Source organism: Pristiophorus japonicus, chromosome 2 (assembly GCF_044704955.1).
Source record: "Pristiophorus japonicus isolate sPriJap1 chromosome 2, sPriJap1.hap1, whole genome shotgun sequence".
NCBI lineage: Eukaryota > Metazoa > Chordata > Chondrichthyes > Pristiophoridae > Pristiophorus > Pristiophorus japonicus.
This window is the reverse complement of record NC_091978.1, coordinates 25857332-25882614: the sequence shown is the minus strand read 5'-3', so window position 1 is coordinate 25882614 and position 25283 is coordinate 25857332. Positions and strand designations below refer to the sequence as shown.

The window sequence follows — 25283 nt, the reverse complement described above, 5'->3', positions numbered from 1 at the left end:
TACTGGATTGTCATAAAAAGCCATCTGGTTTACTAATGTCCTTTAGAGAAGGAAATCTGCCGTCCTTACCCGGTCTGGCCTATGTGTGACTCCAGACCAACAGCAATGCCCTCTGAAATGGTCGAACATGCCACTCAGTATCAAACCGCTTGGAAAACACCTCACGGACTGCAGCGGTTCAAGGCAGCGGCTCACCACCACCCTCTCAAGGGCAATTAGGGATGGGCAATAAATGCCGGCTTTGCCAGCAATGTGCACATCCCCCTGAGTGAAAGAAGAAAAAAAAAAGGGAGGGAGTTCCTGGATTTTGACCCAGCGACCACGAAGGAACGGTGATACATGCCCAAGTCGGGATGGTGTGAGACTTGGAGGTGGTGGTGTTCCCATGCGCCTGCTGCCCTTGCCCTTGTAGGTGGTGGAGGGTTTGGGAGGTGCTGCCGAAGAAGCCTTGGTGAGTTACTGCAGTGCATCTTGTCGATGGTTCACACTGTAGACAGGGTGCGCCGGTGGTGGAGGAAGTGAATGTTTGTTGGGGAAGAATTATCTCTTAGTTTATAATACTCTTGTTTTTGGTACTGTACCATGTAAATGTTCAAGCAACAAATTGCCTGCTTAAAACAAAAGACACATTTAGAACCCAACGTTCGTTGACCCCGAGTCATGAAGATAGGGGAAGTAGGGAAACAGACGGTTGGAGAAGCAAACAGATGTACCTCACTTGTACTAATAACAGGAAGACAGGTCCTTGTATTTCTACTGCTAAGGGGAACTAACCCCACTTGTGTTTGCGTATGCTAGTTAACCTTTGACTTACCACAATGTAAAGATAGATTGTCAAAGCATTACCATATAGGGTAAGACGTTACAAAAATGTTAGATAATTGGACAATGGTGTAAGGGGGCGGGACCGCCGCCAAAGGTATAATTGTAACTTGAAAACTTCGCTCGGAGAGAAGGGTGTGGCGAAGCTGCGGAGTTTCCCCACTTCTCCCAGGGCGCTCTGTACGAATAAACTGTGACGTTTTCTTTCACTGTACTTGGATTCGGTGTGGAACTTATTTCCTTTACAATTTGGCGCTGCGAGCAGGGTGAATACGGTCGCTTCGGGTCACCTAGCCGGTGGAGAGGGACGAGTAGTCAAGGTTTGACCGTCCAGTCAATTGGGTCCCGGAACAGGGCGACCCCTGAGCCCCGATTCACCAAAGAACAAAACGTCCTTGAACGGTGAGAAAAACCACAGTTGAGCCGCGGGTTAGAGGCTAAGATAGCTTGGTATAAGTGATGTGTGAAAGAAACGAGTGTTCCCCGCCACCTCGATTGTCGCAAACTATCTGAGTCACCTAACTTGAGCCGGAATTAAGAGGGTGAATGCCCCACGTGAAGGCCAAGGATTAAGGTCGAAGGGAACATGGAGAGGACAAAGTGATGACGGAAAAGTGGAACAGTGAGTGAAGTAGGGACTAATCTCCTTGCAACTTTGAGTCACACAGGTCGGGACATTGGAGGTCGTGTGTAGAACAATTAATGTGGTTGTAGTAAATTGCGGGTGCAGCTGGAAAAGATCGTAGTGGGTCGCGGAGGCGCCATTTTTATCGAATCGCAAGTGTGTTGAAACACCTCTGACGACAGAGACTGCAAGTCCTGAACGGACCGCTGACAGTAGTAAGACCGCGACGGGAAAAACTGCGATGTCCGGTAAGGAAACGGAGTGAGGCCCCCCGGGGTCCCTGACCAGACTGTACCTAGTTGACCAAAAAGGGATTGATAGATAGAATGCAAAAGGAGGGTTGGGACCCCGCAAAGAAGGTACACGATCAACGGGAGTGGTGGGAAACACAGAAGCAAAAGAAAATGAAGAAAGGTGCTGTTTTGTTGGTCCACCGGTTGGTCAAATTGACTGATGCGGTGGAGAATAAAATGACAGAATGTGTAGAATTAAGCGCTAAACTGACAGAAAAAAAAAAGCGAATACGGGAGTTGGAAAAACAATTGGAAATGTACAATCCTCCCCGGTTTTTGGGGTTTAACGTAATAGCGGGCAAAATCGGAGGAGAAGGGCCACCCGGGTATCAGGAGAAAGAAGAAATTAGTCCAACTGCCCCACCAGCAGGGGACGACTCAGACACCGAGGAGGCGAAAGCCGCCCCTCTGAAACAGGGGGGGGGGGGGGGGGGCGAAGACGGTGGTAGCCCCTACCTCTAAATTTTGGCCATTCAGCCCGGCCGAAAAACAAATAGTCATGACCGAATTGGGACCCTTGAAGCCCAGGCTTGTTGGGCAAAATTAGACATGTTATGGGACCTACACCCCAGAGACATTCACGCCATAGTACGCGCCAGTTGTCCACGAGACAAGTGGAGGAATCTACAGGGCGCTGGGATGTCGGACGGAGGATGGGCAACGGCGATGACACTACCGGCGACTCGGGCCCAGCAGGTCGCTGCGTTCTCCTCTTTAAAACAGCGCTCCAAACCGCCCTGGGCAATCCTCAGGTTAATTGGGGAGAAAAATCATGACATGTAAGCAAAGGGAGGGTGAGGGGAGTAGTGAATTCGGGGAACGATTATTCGAGGCCTATAAGGAGTCGTCCGGACAGGCCCACCCGCAACTGACCGATCCGCCCTTCGTTCAGATGTACAAAGACGGGTTGTCCGCTAAACACCAAGCGGTAATAAAGTTGGGAGTAATGACCCACCATGTATGCGATGAGGTTGTCCGCTGGGCATGTTCGGTGGATGCTCAGGATCATGAGGACAAGCCCACGGTGGTGAAACAGGAGCAGGTGGGGGCGGCAGGGACCACCTCCAAGGGGCGGGGGTGGGGCATGTTTCCAATGTGGAAGGTGGGTCACATGGCACGAGACTGCCGCTCTGCCAAATTATGTACATATCGCAATAAGAAAGGCCATGTAGGAGGAGAATTGTTGGAAGAAAGGAAAGGGCGCGGGAACGTCCGGAAGCACCTTGCGCGATAAAGTAGGAGCCGAGGAATATAACCAGTTCTGAGACTACCTAAAGACCAGGGGGACTCGCTGACGGGAGGCGGCCCCGGTCCGTGGGCGAGGAGACGAGCGGATGTTTGTGTCTGCACTAGTAGGGGGCCGGCCATGTGAAATGCTAGTGGACACTGGAGCCGCCGTCTCAATCACAAACCTACCCCTGCCCCTGACTCGGCATAAGATTTACATAGTGGGACTGGGGGGGGGGAACAAATTCCGGCGTTCAAAAGCGAGATGCAGGTGGTGGAACTGGAGAATAAACTCTTGTTAGCCCAGTTTTGGGCATGTAAAAATAATGAGGGAACTATCTTGGGAATAGACCTGATGAGGGAATTTAGATTGCTGGTAGATGCCGGACACAATAAAATAATTTGGCCAGAGACAGACGGACGAAAAAATAACTCGTCCGTCGCCTTACGAAACATTGCAACGATAGGTAGCGCCGCCCTAAGGGTCCGAAATTGGAAACAGGAGCTGGGGATATATGGGATAATATACGTGAGGCATTAGGAGAGGTCTGGGCAAAAACAAAACCGGACACGGGACGGGTAAATATGACACCAATCCATATTGCGGGACCTGAGCATCAGGCGCACCGACAGTACCCGATAAAGCCGGAAGCGGCGGAAGCCGTATTAAGAATCGTGTCCGAGCTCGTCAGCAAAGGGATACTCCGGGAAACGGAGAGTACCACAAACTCTCCGGTATGGCCGATTGTAAAACCTGACGGGTCCTACCGTCTCACTATTGATTACACGGCCCTGAACAAAGTTAGCCCTAAATTACATCCCATAGTGGCTAGCCCGGCTACCATTTTGAATGGCCGGAGCCCACGGCATAGGATATTGACGGAGCTGGACATTGCAAATGGATTCTGGTCCCTCCCCCTGGACCAGGAGTCACAGGAGAAACTGGCCTTTACGGTGGGTGGGAGACAGTATACCTGGACCCGACTGCCGCAGGGATTTCACAATCGTCCAGCAAACTTTCACCGGGTCATGGACTCGGTGCTGGAGACCATTATCTTGATTCACTACCGTAGCACAGTATTGCAGTATGTGAATGACCTATTGATAGCGTCCGAGGACTCGGAAGGCCACCAGGCAGCACTTACTGCAGTCCTGGAAGCTCTGAGCAATGGAGGGTTTAAAGTAAACCCCAAGAAGGTTCGGATCGGCCAGGAGACTGTGACGTACCTGGGACAGGAAATATCCCAAGGAATCAGGACCATGCCCAGTGATCGGAAGGTGGCGATCCAGACAATGCCCCGACCGATCTCAGTGCGAGGAGTCAGGAAGGTATTAGGACTGTTTAACTATAGAAGGAATTTCGTCCCAGGGTTCGGCGGAATAGTCGAGCCAATCCGAAGATTGGTAAAAGGCGGAAAGCCAGCCGCCGCGCCCATAGAATGGGGAACAGAACAGGAGGAGGCATATGGGCGACTCAAACAAGCCCTGACCTCTGCCCCGGGACTGGGACTGCCCGACATGGGGAAGCCCTTCCACATTTATGTGAAAACGAAGGAGGGTTTTATGCAGCGGTAGTCGCGCAACAGCATGGGGAGCAGAAGCGGCCGGTGGCGTATTATTCCACACAACAGTCACCCGTAGTAGGCGGACTGTCGAAATGCGTGGCCGCCCTCGATTGTGCCGCATGGACAGTGAAAGTCAGTGAACCCACCGTGATGACTGGGGAGATTGTCCTGCACACGACACACACCTTGGTCGAAATGCTGAATACCGGACGGTTGAAATCGGTCTCCAATATGCGCAGAGCACGGTGGGAGGCGGTCCTGCTGCCGGTAGATCAATCCGTAGTGATGATCAGGGATACGGGAGGAAACCCGGCGGAGGGCCTCCTTGCGGATGGGGACCCACATGAATGTAACGAGGCAGAGGATGAGGCCGCCGAGGGCCGCCTCGCGGATGAACCCCTGGTGGGAGCACAGATGACCCTCTACGTGGATGGGTCTCGAAAGTAGGTGGAGGGGACGCCCAGAACGGGGTGGGCGGTCGTAGACGACAGGCTGCAGACCATCGCATCGGGACGGCTAGAGGGGGGACTTTCGCCGCAGGTTGCCGAAATCGTGGCCCTCACGGAGGCCCTGAAGTTAGCTAAAGGGAAGACAGTTAATATATACACCGACAGCCGATACACATTCAGAGTAGTTCACGACTACATGGTAGCCTGGGGAAGAAGGGGGTTCATCACAACAGGAGGGGAACCGATCCGGCACCAGGGGAGGGTCCAGGAGTTATTAAAAGCAACGGATGAGCCATTACAGGCAGCCGTAATAAAGGTTCGGGCCCATCAGAAGGTCAGATCCCTGGAACAAGAGGGTAATCAGGCAGCGGATGCTGCCACACAAAGGGCACTGGAACAAGATTTAGAGGAGAGAACCGAGGGAGTGGGTATTGTGGCGCATGAGAAGGTGGACATAGTCCAAATTCACGCGGATACCTCCCCCGAGGAGCAGGAAGAGTGGAAGGAAGTGGGAGGCGCCCCGGATAAAGACTCAGTGTGGAGGAAAGAGGGGAAGGTCATAGCCCCAAATTGTATTGAGCACACTTTGTTGGACCTACACCACAGTGTGGCACATCTGGGCAGAGGGTCCATGACGGAGCTACTCACGCGCGAATGGTGGTGACCTGGAATGGGCCGGGATATAGCCAAACACTGTCAGCGCTGTATAACATGTGCGCAACATAACCCTGGCAAGCCGGTTAGGATACGGATGGCCCATCAACCAAGACCAAGGGGGCCATGGGAAAATGTACAGATAGATTTCACCGTGCCACTGCCGGACTCGCAGGGGAAAAGATACTGCTTGGTGGTAATTGACCAATTCACTGGGTGGGTGGAAGCGTTCCCCACACTACAGTGGCCAGGATACTGGCCGAGGAGATCATCCCCAGATGGGGGGTGCCGGTACAAATGGGTTCAGATCAGGGCACCCACTTCACGGGAGGGGTGATAAAGGCAGTATGTAAACTGAGGGGGATAAGACAGAAATTCCACATCCCATCCCATCCCATCCCCAGAGCTCTGGGATGGTAGAACAGATGAATCGAACCCTCAAGGTGGCGATTGCAAAGGCAATCCGAGAAACCGGGAGTACCTGGGTTGACGTGTTGCCCCTCATTCTAATGAAGTTAAGAGCGATCCCAAACAGGATGACTGGGCTGTCCCCCTATGAGCTAATGACGGGTAGAGCAATGCAACTCCCAGAAGGGATCGTTACAGGGGGGACTGATGTGGGACCCTTAAGGGATAGGATCAGGAGGTACGTCCTGGAAATGAGCAACAGTCTGAAGGAGATGAGAACGCAGGTCAGGGATAAGCAGCTCCGACAGGACAAGAAATTAGAATCCACCGCCCTCCCAGATGTGCCCCAGGCAGGGACCCGCGTAATGGAAAAGGTCATCTCTGGGAAGCCTGGCTTTGCACCAAAATGGATCAGACTGTATGAGGTTATGATTAGCGGAGATACATGTGTCTGCGTCGATATGAGAGCTTAAGGTTTTCGAGCCGAAAAACTAATGCCTGTAGTACCCACTATTCTTTGATTGGCCCACAGGTCAATGGAGACACTACAAGCAACATATACGGCCATTTTGCCTTTGACTATTTGTTAATATAGAGTGGTAAGATGAAACTGTGTGCCGCAGTCTTTATAATAGCCTTGGTGTACGTCAAGTGCAGTGCGTGGGAAGCGAGAACTCCATGTAAACACCTTTTTGTATATGTCTTATGTTTATGCACGACATGGAAACTTTTCTAGTTGCTGGGTGTGCTCGCATATCCCTATACATTCCAAAAGGGGGATTTCCTTTGCGCCCAGTTCCACTGACCCTAACTGAGACTGTCAAATGGCTTCTGAGCCAGAATGGCACAGGAAGAGGGGGGGTACAATGCAAGAACGAAGGATGAAAGGCGGGTCAAGAAAGGGATCACGGATGGGAGGAGGACCATCATACCGCTACCGTGTGGACAATCACGGGGACGTCACCGAGTGGGAGAGTGTTGGGTATCCCATTAGTCAAACATTCCAGGGATGGTACCAACCACCCCATGACCATAAAAGGGAATCCCCATACCTCGTCCTGACCAGTACCTCGGGGATCGGGAGACCAACCGGGACCATATGTTTAACCCGAAACGACACCAGCAGAAGAGGACGTGTCATAGGTTGCCCACACCACCTCAATATCACAACAGGCGCAAGGGTCACCATCCTCTCATGCCTACCGAATAAAACACGTAGAGGTCTGTGGGCCCAGTCTTGGGACTCCGACACAATATATGAAATGGCAGCGTATAACGGCACGTATTTTGTGTGCGGGCATAGGACATATCCCTGGTTACCCAGGCGATGGACAGGGTCCTGTTATTTGGGATATGTGATCCCCTTTGTCAGACAGGTACGTACCCTGGCAGAGGTGCGTACACCAGGTCGACGAAGACGAGCGATTACCCCGGTAGAAAGACTCTTTGGAGTTGTGATGTTCCCATACGGGATAGGGCACACCATGGATGAACTAAGAAACGTAGAGGGGATTCTGGAACAAATAGCTAACGACACTGCCGAGGCGATGGAGAGCATAACAGCTGAAATGGTAGCCATACGTACTACCGTACTTCAGAACCGAATGGCCCTAGATTACGTATTGGCCCAGAACGGAGGCACTTGCGCATTGATTGGGGTCTAATGTTGCACTTATATACCTGATAATTCAGAGAATATAACCAACCTAGCCGACCATATAAGGAGAGAAGTGAGGAAACTAACCACCCCGGATGGTGAAGTTGGCTGGCTGGGGGGATGGATGTCTAAGTTGGGACAAAGCATTGTACAGGGGCTGATTTTGATCGTGGGCGTATGCCTGGCCTTGTACCTCGCGGTGATGATGATTAAGATATGTATGTCCAAGTTATGTACCACGATACCCATAGCTGCCGGGACTTACATCAACAATACAACAACCCGACTTCCACCCGCAACATATCAGAAGCTGCACCTTCATTTGCAGCAGTACCACCAGCTCCAGGCTCGCCCAAGGACCCTGGCACAAGACGATGAGGCAGTACGGATGTAAGACTGGATTGTTCTTATCCGCATGAGATGGGAAAAGATCAACAGGAGGGACTGGCGTAGTCGTAAGGGAAATAAGATCCACACCGAGTCCAAGTACAGTGAAAGAAAACGTCACAGTTTATTCGTACAGAGCGCTCTGGGAGAAGTGGGGAAACTCCGCAGCTTCGCCACACCCTTCTCTCCGAGCGAAGTTTTTAAGTTACAATTATACCTTTGGGGGCGGTCCCGCCCCCTTACACCATTGTCCAATTATCTAACATTTTTGTAACGTCTTACCCTATATGGTAATGCTATGACAATCTATCTTCACATTGTGGTAAGTCAAAGGTTAACTAGCATACGCACACACAAGTGGGGTTAGTTCCCCTTAGCAGCAGAAAAACAAGGAACTGTCTTCCTGTTATTAGTAGAAGCGAGGTACATCTATTTGCTTCTCCAACTGTCCGTTTCCCTACTTCCCCTATCTTCATGACTCAGGGTCAACGAACGTTGGGTTCTAAATGTGTCTTTTGTTTTAAGCAGGCAATTTGTTGCTTGAACGTTTACATGGTACAGTACCAAAAACAAGAGTATTATAAACCAAGAGATAATTCTTCCCCAACAATGTTTAAGGTGGTGGATGGGTTAAAGTGGACAATTTCAGTTTAGGTCTGCGCGCCTGGAGCATTGTGCTGTTTAGATCGACTTTGCCCAGCGTGTAATCTGCTGTCTGAACGACAGCCGAGCATTCTACTTGCTTGGTTGACTGCAGCGGCGTAAGCCCATTGTGGCCCCGCTCACCCTCCACCCCAAACGAGTAGCACGACAAGACCGGTAAAGGTGCCCTACCTCAGGGTACCGGTCCAGGTCACTGAGCGGCAACTCATGCTGTAGGATTAATTGACGAGCCTGAAGAAGAGAAAATAAAAGACAGAGAGGGCATCAGCAGGAGTCTCTACATTTAGGAATGTGGTCCGCAGTCTGGCTAAGCAAGCTGAATGCCAGGTCTCGTGTACAAAAGGGTCTGTTGGCAGTCACAGGATCTATACACAACTTTCAAAGTCATTCGCTAGGGGACGCTATATTATTTTAGCCATTACCCGGTCTGGAATCAGTCACATATTTACACCATAAACAGTCTTATCCACTTTCTGAAAGAACAGGTTGATAAACGGACTCTAGTCTTGCGCGACTGTAGTATTCAAGATAAGCCACAGTGCCAATTGAGAAGCTACAACTGACCTTCGAGTTAAAGAAGGTAAAATTATCGGCTCGAGTTCCTATTGCTGATCACATTGCATTTCTATAGCGCCTTTCACGACCTCAAGATGTCCTAAAACGCTTTGCAGCCAATGAAGAATTATTGAAGTGTAGTCACTGTTGTAATGTGGGAAACGCGGCAGCCAATTTGCGCACAGCAAGCTCCCACAAAAAGCAACGTGATAATGATCAGATAATCTGTTTTCTAGTGATGTTGGTTGAGGAACAAATATTGGCCAGGACAGGGTTAACTGCCCTGCTCTTCTTCGAACTATTGCCATGAGATCTTTTAAATAAATTCAGGGTGGGAGTGCAGATATCTCGGGGTGGAGGTTGTGGGGCTGGAGGAGATTACAGAGACAGGGAGGGGCGACGCCATATAGGGATTTGAAAATAAGGATGAGAATTTTGAAATTGCGGTGTTGCTTAACCAGAAGCCAATGTCGGTCAGCGAACACAGGGGTGATGGGTGATCGGGACTCGGTGCTAGTTAGGACACGGGCAGTGGAGTTTTTAAATGGGATATTTAACATCCAACTGAACCAATGGAGTGAGCAGACAAAGCAGCATCTCTGCAGTATCGCACTGGAGCATCAACCTAAGCTACATGCTTAAGTCTTGGAATGGGGCTTGGCCCCGTAAATCATCTGACTCACAGGCAAGTGTACGGCACTGGAGCCGTGGTGAGCGAAACGGACTGATTTAAGTTTAGGCTTGGTGGCCACAATGACTGCCTGAACCAAGTCGTGGTTTGCAGCACTGCAACTGTTCTACAGATTACAGCACAGGAACACAGCAACAGGAGGACAAAGCCATTCAGCCCCTCGAGCCTGGTCGATCTGTACCTTAACTCCATTTAACCGTCTTTAATACCCTGATGTAAAATCTATCGATCCCAGTCTTGAAAATTTCAATTGATCCAGCAGCCACAGTCTTTTGGGGGAGGAGAGATTTCCACATTTTTACTACCCATTGTGTGAACATTTTTTTTATTGATTTCAATCCTGAATGGCCTTCTCTAATTTTAAGATTGTGCCCCCTTGTTCTGGAATCCCCACGAGAGGAAATAGTTTCTCTGCATCTACCCTATTGCATTCTCTTTATCATTTTAAACATCTTAATTAGATCGCTCATCAACCTTCTAAACTCAAGGGGGTACAAGCCAGGTCTGTACAACCTGTCCTCACAATTTAGCCCTGTAAACCCTGATATTCTGGTGAATCTCCGCTGTACCCCCTCCAACGACAATATATCCTTTCTATTTGATCAGCTCACACTTGTCCAAGTGCTTAGTCACACTCTGTCCCTGCCGATAGTTCAACGTCAGCTACAGTGGGAAAGTTGCAGGAATCTGGAGTGTCATTCACAATCTTCCAATCCAAAAGGCACAATTCCCAAATCTAGAGCGCTTTGGAAAATTCTAACTAATATCTGTAATCTCTTTTAATACCAGAGAGTGGAAACCATCAGCTCCTTGCAGAGTTATCTATCTTCAGTCCCATTATTTTCTCCATTACCATTTTCTTACTTATATTAAATCCACTAAGTTCTTCCACTTGACTTATTTTCAGACTCCCTTGTACCACTCCTTTGTCCTTTTCCTGTGAAGACGAATACAAATCACTCATTTCCGACTGCTTCTGCCTTCATTGGCCCTACATTCCCCTTACCACACTGTCTCTTAATATATTGAGAGAAAAAAACATTTGCTGTTAGCTTTGCTAACCCCAGCAAGTTTCTTTCACATTCCTTTGTGTACCTCATTACTTTCATCGTATCTGCGTGTTGCAGTTCATAGCTCTCCCATTTTTGTTTTGCCTAGCAGAATAACCTTTCCTGCAGCTGTTCTTAAAATGAACCCTGCCACACTCCCCCATTCTCTTCCTCTCAAGGCACTGACTAGTGTCAAGATGCCAGCACCTCACCCAAGTGCTGCACCATCTGACTGTAATGTAGTCCTTACTACTAGGGGGATCAAGGGATAAAGGCTAGAAAGCAGGAATAGGGTACTGAAGTTGCATGTTGGCCATGAACTCATTGAATGGCGGTGCAGGCTCGAAGGGCCTACTCCTGCACCTATTTTCTATGTTTCTCTATATTTCTCTTTCCTCATCAAACGTCTACATACACAGTTTCCAGCAGAGGGTGGCTGTAGAGCAACCAAGGGACGGAATCCTGGTCATCTTATCCCCCCTTTCCTTAGTCCCAAGCACTGTCGTCATTTGTATCCCAGCTGGGATAGCCAACGCGACACAGGTCAGAGGTCAAACCTGGAACGTTCCGCTGTGTGCATCTAATGGTCCCGTGGCATCAGTCATGGCTCAGTCGGTAGCATTCTCGCCTGAGTCAAGGGGTCATGGGTTCAAGTCCCACTCCAGAGACTTGAGCACAAAAATATAAGCTGACACTTCAGTGCAGTGCTGAGGGAGTGCTGCATAGAAACATAGAAAATAGGTGCAGGAGTAGGCCATTCGGCCCTTCGAGCCTGCACCGCCATTTAATAAGATCATGGCTGATCATTCCCTCAGTACCCCTTTCCTGCTTTCTCTCCATACCCCTTGACCCCCTTAGCTGTAAGGACCATATCTAACTCCCTCTTGAATATATCCAATGAACTGGCATCAACAGCTCTCTGCGGCAGGGAATTCCACAGGTTAACAACTCTCGGAGTGAAAAAGTTTCTCCTCATCTCAGTCCTAAATGGCCTACCCTTTATCCCAAGACTATGTCCCCTGGTTCTGGACTTCCCCAACATCGGGAACATTCTTCCCGCATCTAACTTGTCCAGTTCCGTCAGAATCTTATACGTCGGAGGTGCTGTCTTTCGACTGAGACGTTAAACCGAGGTCCTCGTCTGCTCTGTCCCTATTTCGAAAAAGAACTGGGGGTACCCTGGCCAATATTTATCCCTCACTCAACATCACTTTAAAGAAAAAAGTATCTGATCGTTAGAACATTGCTGTTTGTGGAAGCTTGCTGTGCACAAACTGGCTGCACATTACAACAGTAACTACACTTCAAAAGTACTTAATTGGCTGTGAAGCACTTTGGGAAGCCCTGAGAAAATCCAAGTCTTTCTTTATTATTAAGGCATTGGTGGAAACTTTGTGTGTTGGAAACGTCTCCAGGATAACTGCTAAAATATGCAGGACACAGCTGCCCCAGAAGAATGAACTTCAATCTCACCTGGAAGGAGGTAGGTACACACACCACTTTCAGATTCTCGTCTCGAACCCGTTTAGCTGCAGAGAACAGAAACACAAGTTTTTCAAAAGAGCAAAAAGGTACCAGACATCTAGTCCAGTGTACTCTCTTCACACAACAGGGTGACCAAGAGATCAGGTCATGGATATACTAAGTGATGTGCTGTAGCATTATACACACACACACACACACACACACACACACACACACATTACCAACCAGTAAATTAACCTTACACAATTTACCCTCTTCAGCCACTTCTATTTTAACTTCCCCCTTAACCTTCTCTGCTCCTTTAAGTACAATTGTAGTCTTTCACTATAATTATAGCCTTCATCTCGCTGGGTCAGAATCCTGGAACTCCTCCCTAACAGCACTGTGGGAGTACCTTCACCACACAGACTGCAGCGGTTCACCACCACCTTATCAAGGGCGATTAGGGATGGGCAATAAATGCTGGCCTTGCCAGTGACGCCCACATCCCAGGAATGAATACATTTTAAAACCCTTTTATCATGGTTACCATCCCAGTAAATCAACATGCCACTTTTTTCTGGGTATCCAGAGACACATCTCGCCCCATCGTGTTGGAAAACCCTTTGATCTCTGTCCATCTGCGAGAGTGACACATACACAACACACACAGTAAAAGGCTTTTAAAAGAGAACACAGACACCACAAATGCAGTCAGGCAGCAAAGGCGACAAGAAGGCTGAAAAGACAGGTGACTGTAGGGAAAGGAGACTGGGAGAGTAACGGACCATTACGTTTATTGTATCGTTGTGTAAATACAAGTTGCACCCATTGAACTGAGGGACAATGATCATAAGTGTTGCTCTGCAAGTTTTCAATTTACGGCAGGATAAAGCTGTTTAGCAATAAAAAAAATTAACCTTCATCTCACCTAGAGCTATCTGTTACACCTGCAGAGATACTGAAGAAATATATGTGGAAACTTTTTCATAGAGACCTGTCCAAATCACAAGGGGGTTTTATTGTTCCTGCCCCTCCCCCCTCAGTCCACTGTTGTATGGTCAACACCTATAAAACCAAGATGTTCGCACTACTGTTACTGAACCCAAGGAGGATACACCTTTATCTTAACCACTGGTCTTTTCTCATACTCTCCCGTAGCTTACCTAATCTTCCTTTCGCTCCTGGTTTTTCTTCTGCAATACTTGTCTGAATTTTACCATGTTCTCTATTTAGACTTTATATTTGCCCTCATCTCTCGATGTATTGGGGTTTGAGGTTACAGTTGGCTGAGGTGTTTTTAGTATATCTCACACTTAGACATTTCCCACAGTACGCCTGCTGCTTCATCTGCCAACTTTTATGATCAAATCATTTGGGCTTAAACCCCCTCTCATCGCTCCAGAACTTGTTCTTTTACAGTCGGTGTCTTTGAATGGTTTCCCTTTGCAACAATTATAAAGCTGATGATGTAATCAATCTTCAAAGTGCTTAATTTTCCAACTTCATTATCTATAACCAATCTGGTTATTTGGTGCATCTGGTCTTTCCACGCTGCATTTTTTTTTTTAAAAAGAAAAGACTTGCATTTATATAGCACCTTTCACAACCACAGGACGTCCCAAAGCGCTTTACAGCCAATGAAGTACTTTTGGGAGTGTAGTCACTGTTGTAATGTCGGGAAAAGCGGCAGCCAATTTGCGCACAGCGAAGTCTTGCAAATAGCAATGTAACAATGACCAGATAATCTATTTTAGTCATGTTGTTTGAGAGGTAAATATTGGCCAGGACACCAGGGATAACTCCCCTGATCTTCTACGAAATAGTGACATAGGATCTTTTACATTCAATTAAAAGAGCAGACGGGGCCTCGGTTTCACACCTCATCTGAAAGACGGCACCTCCAACAGTGCAGCACTCCCTCAGCACTGCACTGGAGTGTCAGCCTAGATTTATGAGCTCAAGTCCCTGGAGTGGGCCTTGAACCTTAAACCTTCTGACTCAGAGGCAAGTGTGCTGCCCACAGCTGGAAAATAATAGAGGTTTCACTGCCAAGAGGTTTAAACCTGCAACTGCATAATATTCTCCACAACAAAATGATATCCAGTACACAATCAGGCACGTTAAAACATTGGTTACTGAGTCGAGTTAGCTCAGAGCCCCGGGTTAGGGAGGGGAATGTAAACCGGGGCTCCCGCTTCTGATCGCCATCTAGTGACTCTTGCTGGAATGTGTGGATGTAAAAAAGGTAATATGGCTGTCCCACCCTCCCCTGACCTTTGACCTAGCTACTCTCAACGTCAAGGCTCAATTGTGAGGAATGGCAACCTTGAGGGACAAGGAGCTGCAGCTCAGTACAAGGCGACGTCCTCAGAGATGGAGAAGGGGAGAAAATTAAGCAAAACAACCAGTGCACATCAAATCTGGGATCCATTTATAATATGAAAAGCACATCCCCCGACACAGATGGCTACCTGATGTTAGTTAACAACCCAAGTTGGATTCAAAATGGTCCCTTCGAGCACACGCATTCCATTGTGGAGCCCACTTCAGGTTAGGCAGACTGCAGCAGCAGGAGAGAGGAAAGTATCGAAGTTCATGTGTTGCAATAAAGATCTCGGCCCACTGACCTTTTAGTTCGTGGTGGGGGAGCAGAAGGATAAGTACCTCTAGTGCTATTGCCCAAGCTTCCATCATGTGTTGTGAAATTCAGTGTAAAGGCCACATTGGGGGCAGATTCCTTTTGAAACCTCGGCGTCCACGTTATGATATGGGAGGCCCCATGTTCTTAACGGGCCCAGTTTACAAGGTGGGGCAGCTCTGAAGACTGCCAGGAACACAAGCTCGACAGTGGCACGTGCGACTTTGGGAGAGACCACTTTTGAAGCAACTGTTGCACTTGCAACGTTGCACACGGCTAGCTGCTCTGAGAGATCGCGCCAGTCACGGCACTATTCTGGCTGCGGCACCTTGCCAGCTGGCGGGGAGGTCCGTGCCAGCTGCCAACATGGTCATAGTGCCCCTCATCCAGGAGGGGATGAGCCTCACCAGAGCTGGTGCACAATTACGGGTTACTGGATCTCAATTAGAAAACCTGGAGAGGAGGTGGAGGGGGAGATCTATTCCTTCCTGGACTGGGTCACAGGCCAATGTAGCCCCTATCACCGCAACTTTATAAATCACTGGTTTGGCCCTAGCAGGAGCACTGTGTCCAATTCTGGGCAACACACTTTAAGGAAGATGTTCAGGCCTCGGAGGGAGTGCAGAGGAGATTTATTACCAGAGCGAGAAACTTCAGTTACATGGAAAGACTAGAGAAGCTGGGAATGTTCGCCTTAGAGCAGGGAAGGTCGAAGGGAAATTTAACAGAGGTGTTCAAAATTATGACGGCTGAAATAAGGACAACATTTTTCCACTGGCAGGAGGGTCAATAACCAAAGGACTCTAATTTAAAACAATGAGAGGGGGATGAGGAGTTGTTTTTTTTTTACACAGCGAGTTGTGATCTGGAATGCGCTGCCTGAAAGGATGGTGGAAGCAGATTCAATAATAATAATCAAAAGTGAATTGGATAAATACTGGAAAAGGAAGGGAGTGCAGGGCTATGGGGAAAGGGCGAGGGAACGGGACTAATTAAATCTCTCGTTCAATGAGCCGACACAGGCACGATGGGCTCAATGGTTTCCTCCTGCGCTGAGAGATTCGAACTAACACGGGACAGATGTGGGAACAAACATGAAACGCCCCTAATCCAAGGCTCAGCTACACACTGGATGAATTTACCGAGCTACGGTGGAGGAGAGGAATTGTAAAGAGGACTTTCTTACAGATTAGATCGCAGAGACAGCAGAAAAGTGAATTTAATAATTGTGCATATTACTAGAAATCATACTCGGCACCCACCTATTCTGTCCACAGCATAGACTATTGTGGATCCACTCCCGATTCCCAACACTTGGTTGTTCTAGGACAATAAGACAACAAACAGTCAGTGGGTTCACGTTAAAGTGACGCTGTATTGCATGTTGTCACACATGTGTCGGGTGCAACGGTTCTCACTGTAAATATTCACCCCCGGCTATGCAATTTTCTGTCATGATGTGTGGAATGGCACGGCAAGGAGTGGCCTCCACGTGTCAGCTCAAGCCATTTCTCAGAGTATTACCGTGCTCCTATCTGCCGATAATACCGTGTTGTTGGCAGACTCACCTGTGCTTTCCTCGCCAGCTTCACCAATGGCCCAACCAATGGTGACATGGCCCCAAGTATGATACCATGAGTTGGATTTTAGGCTTATGTTTTTTGGGGCGAAAACGGCGGCGGGACGGGAGAGTTAGCGGCCGGGAATAGTTTGCGCTTTAGTAGTTAAGTTTGGGCATCTGGGCCTTGTGTCAGGGGGCGCAGCGCTAAGGGAGGCGTTGTACACCGCTCTTCGGGCATTAGCATGGGAAACTCGCGAGCTAAAGAGCTGGGCGTGTCAGAGTGACGTCTGGGGAGGTGGGGGGAGAAAGAGGAAAATAATTAAAAAGAAAAAACAATCGTACTCACCGTAAGAATCCATTAACCTACCTCTTCGCCGAAGGGATGGTTGCACCACCCAGGGGGTCAATGCGAAGTGAACTTTGGGGCGGACGGGTCGGGCATGAGCTCAAACTCGCGCTGGAATCACAGCCAGGAGCGTCGTACACCGGGCGCAGCTCTACCGGACGGTGCTGCTCCGCGCCACCGCTAAACCGGATCCGAGGATCGCTGCAGAGCGCTGTAGGCCGACCGCCCGGCCAGAACACCTCATCGCCGCCATTGCTGTCGTTCCGGGGCAAAAAACAGAGTGCCGAAGACCCGAAGGTCCGCCCCCATGGCTTTACATAGCTCAGGCTCCCGAGATATGGAAAATGGCCCACGTTGTCCAAGGCCGTGCCGTGGATTTTGATGACCGCGGTGGGGGAGGGGGGAGTGCTGTGTGGCGGGGTCAGGTTGATGGAGGACATTTGTCTTACGGATGTTTAGTGCAAAGCCCATGTTTTCGTGCGCCTCGGTGAAGATGTTGACGATCAGCAAGGGCAGACATCGACGCAAGGTCCAACACTGCCTCCAGTGCACCAGCGCAGACTTCGGTCGCCTGAGGAAGAGAGTGTTTGATGACCAGGACCTCAAATCTGGCACCAAGCTTATGGTCTACAGGGCTGCAGTGATACCCGCCCTCCTGTATGGCTCAGAGGCGTGGACCATATACACCCCAAAGCGCTGGAGAAGTACCACCAGCGCTGCCTCCGCAAGATCCTGCAAATCCACTGGGAGGATAGATGCACCACCAACGTCAGTGTCCTCGCTCAGGCCAACATCCCCACCGTCGAAGCACTGACCACACTCGACAAGCTCCGTTGGGTGGGCCACATCGTCCGCATGCCCGACATGAGACTTCCAAAGCAAGCACTCTACCCGGAACTCCTACACAGCAAGCGAGCCCCAGGTGGGCAGAGGAAACTTTTCAAGGACTACCCTCAAAGCCCCCTTGATAAAATGCAACATCCCCACCGGCATCTGGGAATCCCTGGCCCAAGAACGCCCAAAGTAGAGGAAGAGCATCCGGGAGGGCGCTGAGCACCTCGAGTCTCGTTGCTGAGAGCATGCCGAAAACAAGCGCAGGAAGGAGCGTACGGCAAACCAGATTCCCCCACCAACCCTTTCCTCAAACCACTGGAGTTCAGAAACATATACACATAGAAAATAGGTGCAGGAGTAGGCCATTCAGCCCTTCGAGCCTGCATCACCATTCAATGAGTTCATGGCTGAACATGCAACTTCAGTACCCCATTCCTGCTTTCTCGCCATACCCCTTGATCCCCCTAGTAGTAAGGACTACATCTAACTCCTTTTTGAATATATTTAGTGAATTGGCCTCAACAACTTCCTGTGGTAGAGAATTCCACAGGTTCACCACTCTCTGGGTGAAGAAGTTTCTCCTCATCTCGGTCCTAAATGGCTTACCCCTTATCCTTAGACTGTGACCCCTGGTTCTGGACTTCCCCAACATTGGGAACATTCTTCCTGCATCTAACCTGTCTAAACCCGTCAGAATTTTAAACATTTCTATGAGATCCCCTCTCATTCTTCTGAACTCCAGTGAATACAAGCCCAGTTGATCCAGTCTTTCTTAATATGTCAGTCCCGCCATCCCGGGAATCAGTCTGGTGAACCTTCGCTGCATTCCCTCAATAGCAAGAATGTCCTTCCTCAAGTTAGGAGACCAAAACTGTACACAATACTCCAGGTGTGGCCTCACCAAGGCCCTGTACAACTGTAGTAACACCTCCCCTGCCCCTGTACTCAAATCCCTTCGCTATGAAGGCCAACCGCCTGCTGTACCTGCATGCCAATCTTGATATGTCAGTCCCGCCATCCCGGGAATCAGTCTGGTGAACCTTCTCTGAACTGCCTCCAATGCAAGTATATCCCTCCTTAAATAAGGAGACCAAAACTGTACACAGTACTCCCAATGTGGCCTCACCAATACTCTGTACATTTGTAGCAAAACTTCCCTACTGTATAACTGAGAAAACCCTGAGATTTGGGATGGTGTTACTGGAGGTCAGTTTATATAAAGAGCATCCACTCACGTACCCAGGCTTGATGCCCACGAGAATTAAATTGCAGAGAGACATACACAGCTGCTGTTCAAGTGTGGCAACTCCCAACTGGTGCAACCACCATTTGATGTGGCTCGCTGAATCTTCCTATGGTGGTTCGGTGGATGCTAACATTTTATGGTGCATCGTGACATTCACCACGATGTACATGAGGAGATCCAGGCATCTGCTGCCCGCCTAGCAAGCGCTCAAACCCGTGCTTTCAACTGTTGGCAGCCCATGTCCCAACTCACATCAAGTCCCGCTCACCCATCACCCCTGTGCTCGTTGGCCTACATTGGCTTTCTGTAAAGCAATGCCTCGATTTCAAAATTCTCACCCTTGTTTTCAAATTCCTCCAGGGATTCATCTTTCCCTATATCTGTAATCTCCCCCCCCACCCACCCCTTAAGATGATATCTGCGCTCCTCTAATTCTGTCTAATTATAAATCACTCAACCACTGGTGGCCGTGCCTTCTGTTGCCTCGGCCCTCAACTCTGAAATTCCCTGCCTAAACCTCTCCGCCTCTCTGCCACCATCAAGACGCTCCTTAAAACATATCTCTTTGACCTAGCTAGCCGTGCCCTAATTTCTCCTTATGTGGCTCGGTATCAAATTTTTTTATCTTGTAATACTCCTGTGAAGCACCTTGGAACGTTTCACTACGTCAAAGGCACTATATAAATACAAGTTGTTGTTGTTGTCTAATGATTATCCTCTGGGATGGGAGGAGGGGAGAGAAGTACATAGGTTCTTTTTGGAAGTCGAGGTGATCTCAAGACAAAACCTTTGGCTAAAGAACTTTAAAACAAGCTCAATCCTCTGTGACACAGCTGGTAGTCCAGGAGATAAGCCTCCAGGCCCACAGTTCTCCAGGGCACTGACCAGCTAGTTTGGCTCAACAAGAGAGCCAGAAGCCATAAACCCATTGCTGAGCGATGGGACTCTTCCCACTCGGCTTCGCATAACCTTGAAAGCCAATGCCCTAATGGCAGGCTGATTCTGGCTTGACAAGCAGCTAGATAGTTTTCCCTCCATATCAGGCAGAGACTCTATCTCTAAACGTTGTTCAATAACTTGAGATAACATCAGCCAACTGACCAAAACAAAGTCATCTTGTGTTCACTGCAGAAATCACCCATTCACGACCACTAACATCAAGTCACTGACACTGGGAAAATAAGGAAGTGCTGCACTGTCGGAGGTGCCGTCTTTCGGAAAACCGATGTAAAACCGAGGCCCCGTCTGCCCTCTCAGGTGGATGTCAAAGATCCCCTGGCACTATTTCAAAGAAAAGCAGGGGAGTTCTCCTCTGTCCTGCCAACATGCATCCAACATCATGAAAACAGATTAGCTGGTCATTATCACATTACTGTTTGCGGGAGCTTGCTGTGCACATATTGGCTGCCGCGTTTCCTACATTACAACAGTGACTACTCTCCAAATGCACTTCAATGGCACTTTAGGACTTCCTGAGGTTGTGAAAGATGCAATATAAATGCAAGTTCTTTCCTTCTTTCTTTGAACGACATCCATGCATGTGCTGAGTGAATCTACAGCAGGGATTCTGCCTCAAATTTCTCCCCCCCCACCACCTCACTAAGGCCCATTGGTGTGCGAGATAGTAAAGAAAGACTTGCATTTATATCGCGCTTTTCATGAGCACCTGACGTCTCAAAGTGCTTTACAGCCAACGAAGTACTTTCGGAGTGTAGTCACTGTTGTAATGTGGGAAATGCAGCAGCCTGCACTAAATGCCCATCGTCGGATTCTCACAAGCTGTGCCAACCGAGATCAGCTTACTGAACACGGAGCAGGGCTGAATTAGAGACTATCCTGGTGGGGGCATTTCCGTTAGACAATGGATAATGCGGTCCTCACCGTGCAATCAGGGGAAGCGACAATTTTTGAGGCATCTGGTTGAGGAGAGTGAAGAAGTCTGGTCCACCTGAATAACTACTCAGCCAAATTCTGATTTGCCAAACTTACTTGAAGTTAGGCAATGATACTCAGGAGACTGCAGAAAGGAGTTATTTACAGTTGCAAATGTGCTTCTCTCATTTCAGTTTGTTATGTGAGCAATGGTCTAGAAATTTCAAAAGTGTCAATCTCCTTCACTTAAGAACATAAGAAATAGGAGCAGGAAAAGGCCATTCAGCCCCTCGAGCCTGCTCCACCATTCAATAAGATCATGACTGATCTTCTACTTCAACACTTTCCTGCAGTATCCCCATATCCCTGGATTCCCTTAATATCCAAAAATCTATCGATCTTTGTCTCGATACTTAACGACTGAGCCTCCACAGCTCCTTCCTTTTGTACCTTACAAGAAAGGAGCACTGAAGTTTGGGGACGATTGTCCAACAGCTGCAAATTGATTTAAAGACCCATTTACTTCACTCTCTTTCGGATGAGGCCCCCTCTCAGGTGGACGCAAAAGATCCCACGGCACTATTTTGAAGAGGAGCAGAGGAGTTATCCCCGGGGTCCTGGCCAATATTTATCCCTCAATCAACATCACAAAAACAGATTATCTGGCCATTATCTCATCGCTGCGTGTGTGGGAGCTTGCTGTGCACAAGTTGGTTGCCGCGTTTCCTACATTACAACAGTGACAACACTCCAAAAGTACTTCATTGGCTGTAAAGGGCTTTGAGACGTCCAGTGGTCGTGAAAGGCGCTATATAAATGCAAGTCTTTCTCTTCCCTCTTGCACTCCAGTGCAATTTTCAGCAGGACGTGAAGGTGGTATTTTGTAAGCCCAACTCTTTAGAAACATAAAAGTAAATATTTCACTCAAAACACTTGACTTAATTCGCCCTGCCTAGTGAGTGGCAACCCACAACACTTTGCACAATCACTATCCTGTACCCCAAGTACTCACTGTAAAAAAAAACTAGAGTTTTAAACAGAAAAATAGCTGCAAGTAGTCTACTGCTGTAAAGCACATTACTAACTTCCCCCGCCTGACCTCTGCACTAGATACCATGCAGTTTAACGCCGTACAGAGAAAGAGAAGGATATCAACCCCTTGCAAAGTTGGTGTAAATGTAAAGGCAGTGGCGCTGGACATTGAACGTGCCCCAGTGACTGAAAGCTTCGCTCACTTGCACATGATTATCCACAGCCATGTAACCAGCCTTCTTCTTCGCCTCTTCCTCCATGCCTGCGCTGAGCTTCCTGCTCGGTGCAGGAAGCAATGCCTGCAGCAGCTGCAAGCGCTGGCGGTGCGGAGCCGCTCTGTGTACCTGTCCCAGCCCCAGGGAGGCGAATCCAGGAAGCCTCAGCCACATCGCCCACTCCACCCTCGGAGCCGGCGGGGCAAGCTCGGGGACCGGCCAGCCGCTGGGAAATGTAGTCCAGCCCTGTCGGCTCGCGGCCCAGAACTACATCCCCCAGTGTTCCCTTGCTCTTAAAGCGAGAGTGTTATTGGGGCTGGACTAGCAAGGGAGAGATGCAATTGTCTCTTCAGAGGGGCTGGTTTGGGCACAGACCAGTGGAGATGTTTTTTTGGGGTGGGGAGGCATATGCACAGGGTAAGGGGTAGGCCATTTAGGACTGAGATGAGGAGAAACTTCTTCACTCAGAGAATTGTGAACCGGTTGAATTCTCTGCTGCAGAGAGTTGTTGAGGCCAGTTCGTTAGATATATTCAAAAGGGAGCTAGATATGACCCTTACGGCTAAAGGGATCAAGGGGTATGGAGAGAAAGCAGGAATGGGGTACTGAAGTTGGATAATCAGCCATGATCATATTGAATGGTGGTGCAGGCTCGAAGGGCCGAATGGCCTACTCCTGCACCTATTTTCTATGTTTCGGCCATGTTAACCACATCTCTCTCAAACATAAGAACTAGGAGCAGGAGTAGGCCATTTGGTCCCTCGAGCCTGCTCCGCCTTGGTGAGACCGCACCTGGCGTATTGTGTGCAGTTTTAGTCCTCTTACCTAAGAAAGGATATAATTGCCATGGAGGGAGTGCAGCGAAGGTTCACCAGGCTGATTCCTGGGATGGCAGGACTGTCATGTGAGGAGAGATTGGGTCGATTAGGCCTGTATTCACTAGAGTTTAGAAGAATGAGAAGGGATCTCATTGAAACGTATAAAATTCTGACTGGGTTGGACAGACTGGATGCGGGGAGGATGTTCCCCCTGGCTGGGAAGTCTAAAACAAGGGGTCACAGTCTCAGGATACGGGGTAGGAAATTTAGGACTGAGATGAGGAGAAATGTTTTCACTCAGAGGGTGGTGAACCTGTGGAATTCTCTACCACAGAAGGCTGTGGAGGCCAAGTTACTGAATATATTTAAGAAGGAGATAGATAGATTTCTAGAAACAAAAGGCTTCAAGCGGTATGGGGAAAAAGCGGGAATATGGTGTTGAGATAGAGGATCAACCATGATCATATTGAATGGCGGTGCTGGCTCGAAGGGCCGAATGGCCTACTACTGCTCCTATTTTCTATGTTTCTATGCCTCTAATAAATTCATGGCTGACCTGATCATGGACGCAGCTCCGCTTCCCTGCCCGCTCCCCACAACCCTTTACTCCCTTATCGCTCAAAAATCTGACTATCTCTGCCTTAAATATATTCAATGACCCAGCCTCCACAGCTCTCTGGGGCAGAGAATTCCACAGATTTACAACACTCTGAGAGAAGAAATTACTCCTCATCTCAGTTTTAAATGGGTGGCCCCTTATTCTGAGACTATGTCTTCTAGTTTTAGTTTCCCCTATGAGTGGAAGTTTCCCCTGTGGCTTTCTGGGTTACCAAACAGAAAGAACAAAGTTACAGTTATATAGCATTCTCAAGGTTACATTTTATAGCATTCTCGGTCAATGGATTATTTTTGAAGTGCGCTGTTGTTCTTACACTACAAGAGTGATTAAATTTTTGGCTGTACATTACATTGCCACCCTGGTGTCATATTTGACCCTGAAATGAGCTTTCAACCACATTTCCAACTCCGTAACATTGCCTGTCTTCCCCCCTTGCCTCAGCTCATTCGCTCCTGAAGCCCTCATCCATGCCTTTGTTACCTCTAGACTTGACTATTCCACACACTCCTGCCTGGCCCTTTACGCTCTACCCTACATAAACTAGAAGTGATCCAAAACTCGGCTGCCCATGTTCTAACTTGCACCAAGTCCCTCTCACTATGCTCACTGACATTGGCTCTGGTTTAAGCAACACCTCGATTTCAAAATTCTCATCCTTGTTTTCAAATCCCTCCATCTCTGTAGCCCCTCCCTATCTCTGTAATCTCCTCAAACCCCACAACTCCCCAAAATGTCTGTGTTCCTCCAATTCTGCCCTCTTGAGCATCCCTGATTATAATCGCTCAACCATTGGTGGTCGTGCCTTCTGTTGCCTCGGCCCAAATTGGCTGCCATGTTTCCTACATTACATTACACTTCAAAAAAGTACTTCATTGGCTTTAAAGCGCATTGGGACTTCTGGTGCTCGTAAAAGGTGCGATATAAATTCCAGTCTTTTTCTTTTCTTTGAAAGCAACAACAACTTGTAATTATATAGCATCTTCAACAGAGTAAAACATTCCAAGGAGCTTCACAGGAGCTTTAGAAAACAAATTTTGACACCGAGCCACTGAATAAAGACTTCCATTTATATAGCAACTTTCACAACCACTGGTATCCCAAAGCACTTTACAGCCAACAAAGTACTTTTGAAGTGCAGTCACTGATGTTATGTAGGAAACTCGGCAGCCAATTTGCACACAGCAAGCTCCCACAAACAGCAACATGTTAATGACCCGATAATCTGTTTTAGTGATGCTGGCATAAGGAGAAATTGGAGTAGGACTTGGAGGCTATCCAATAGCTAATTAGAATAATTTATGCATACTTTATTTGATTCATCTATTTACAAGGTATTGACTAATTGTATTGCAAATAAATGCTGAGCAACGTTGTAATAATTAATGGAATTAACTAATCTGGAGAGTGAGGCCTCCAGCTAGTAAGCCTCACCCTATGAAGTGTGTTGTGTTCATGAAGGGTTTATATATCTTCCCATTCCATTCACACTGGCTGTGGTGGGAAGCTCACTGTAGAGGTCACACGCTGAGTGTGAATCACCATGTAATACCCTTATTTGCACAACACTATGTGATTTGTGGATTGTACTAA

The 25283-nt window shown here is 48.4% G+C and overlaps 1 protein-coding gene across 1 annotated transcript in view; it reads right to left on the bottom strand.

The window, feature by feature from the left end:
• rpia (ribose 5-phosphate isomerase A (ribose 5-phosphate epimerase)) overlaps positions 1-22496 on the bottom strand; it is a 47708-nt gene extending 25212 nt beyond the window's left edge. Inside the window, exons 1-4 of the mRNA XM_070861347.1 lie at positions 22245-22496; positions 16413-16473; positions 12519-12574; positions 8922-8981 (exon numbers count right to left, since the gene is read on the bottom strand). Of these exons, the coding sequence (XP_070717448.1) occupies positions 8922-8981; positions 12519-12574; positions 16413-16473; positions 22245-22430 (363 nt within the window). The 5' untranslated portion in view covers positions 22431-22496. The remainder of the gene's footprint in view (positions 1-8921; positions 8982-12518; positions 12575-16412; positions 16474-22244) is intronic.
• Positions 22497-25283: the final 2787 nt, after the last annotated feature.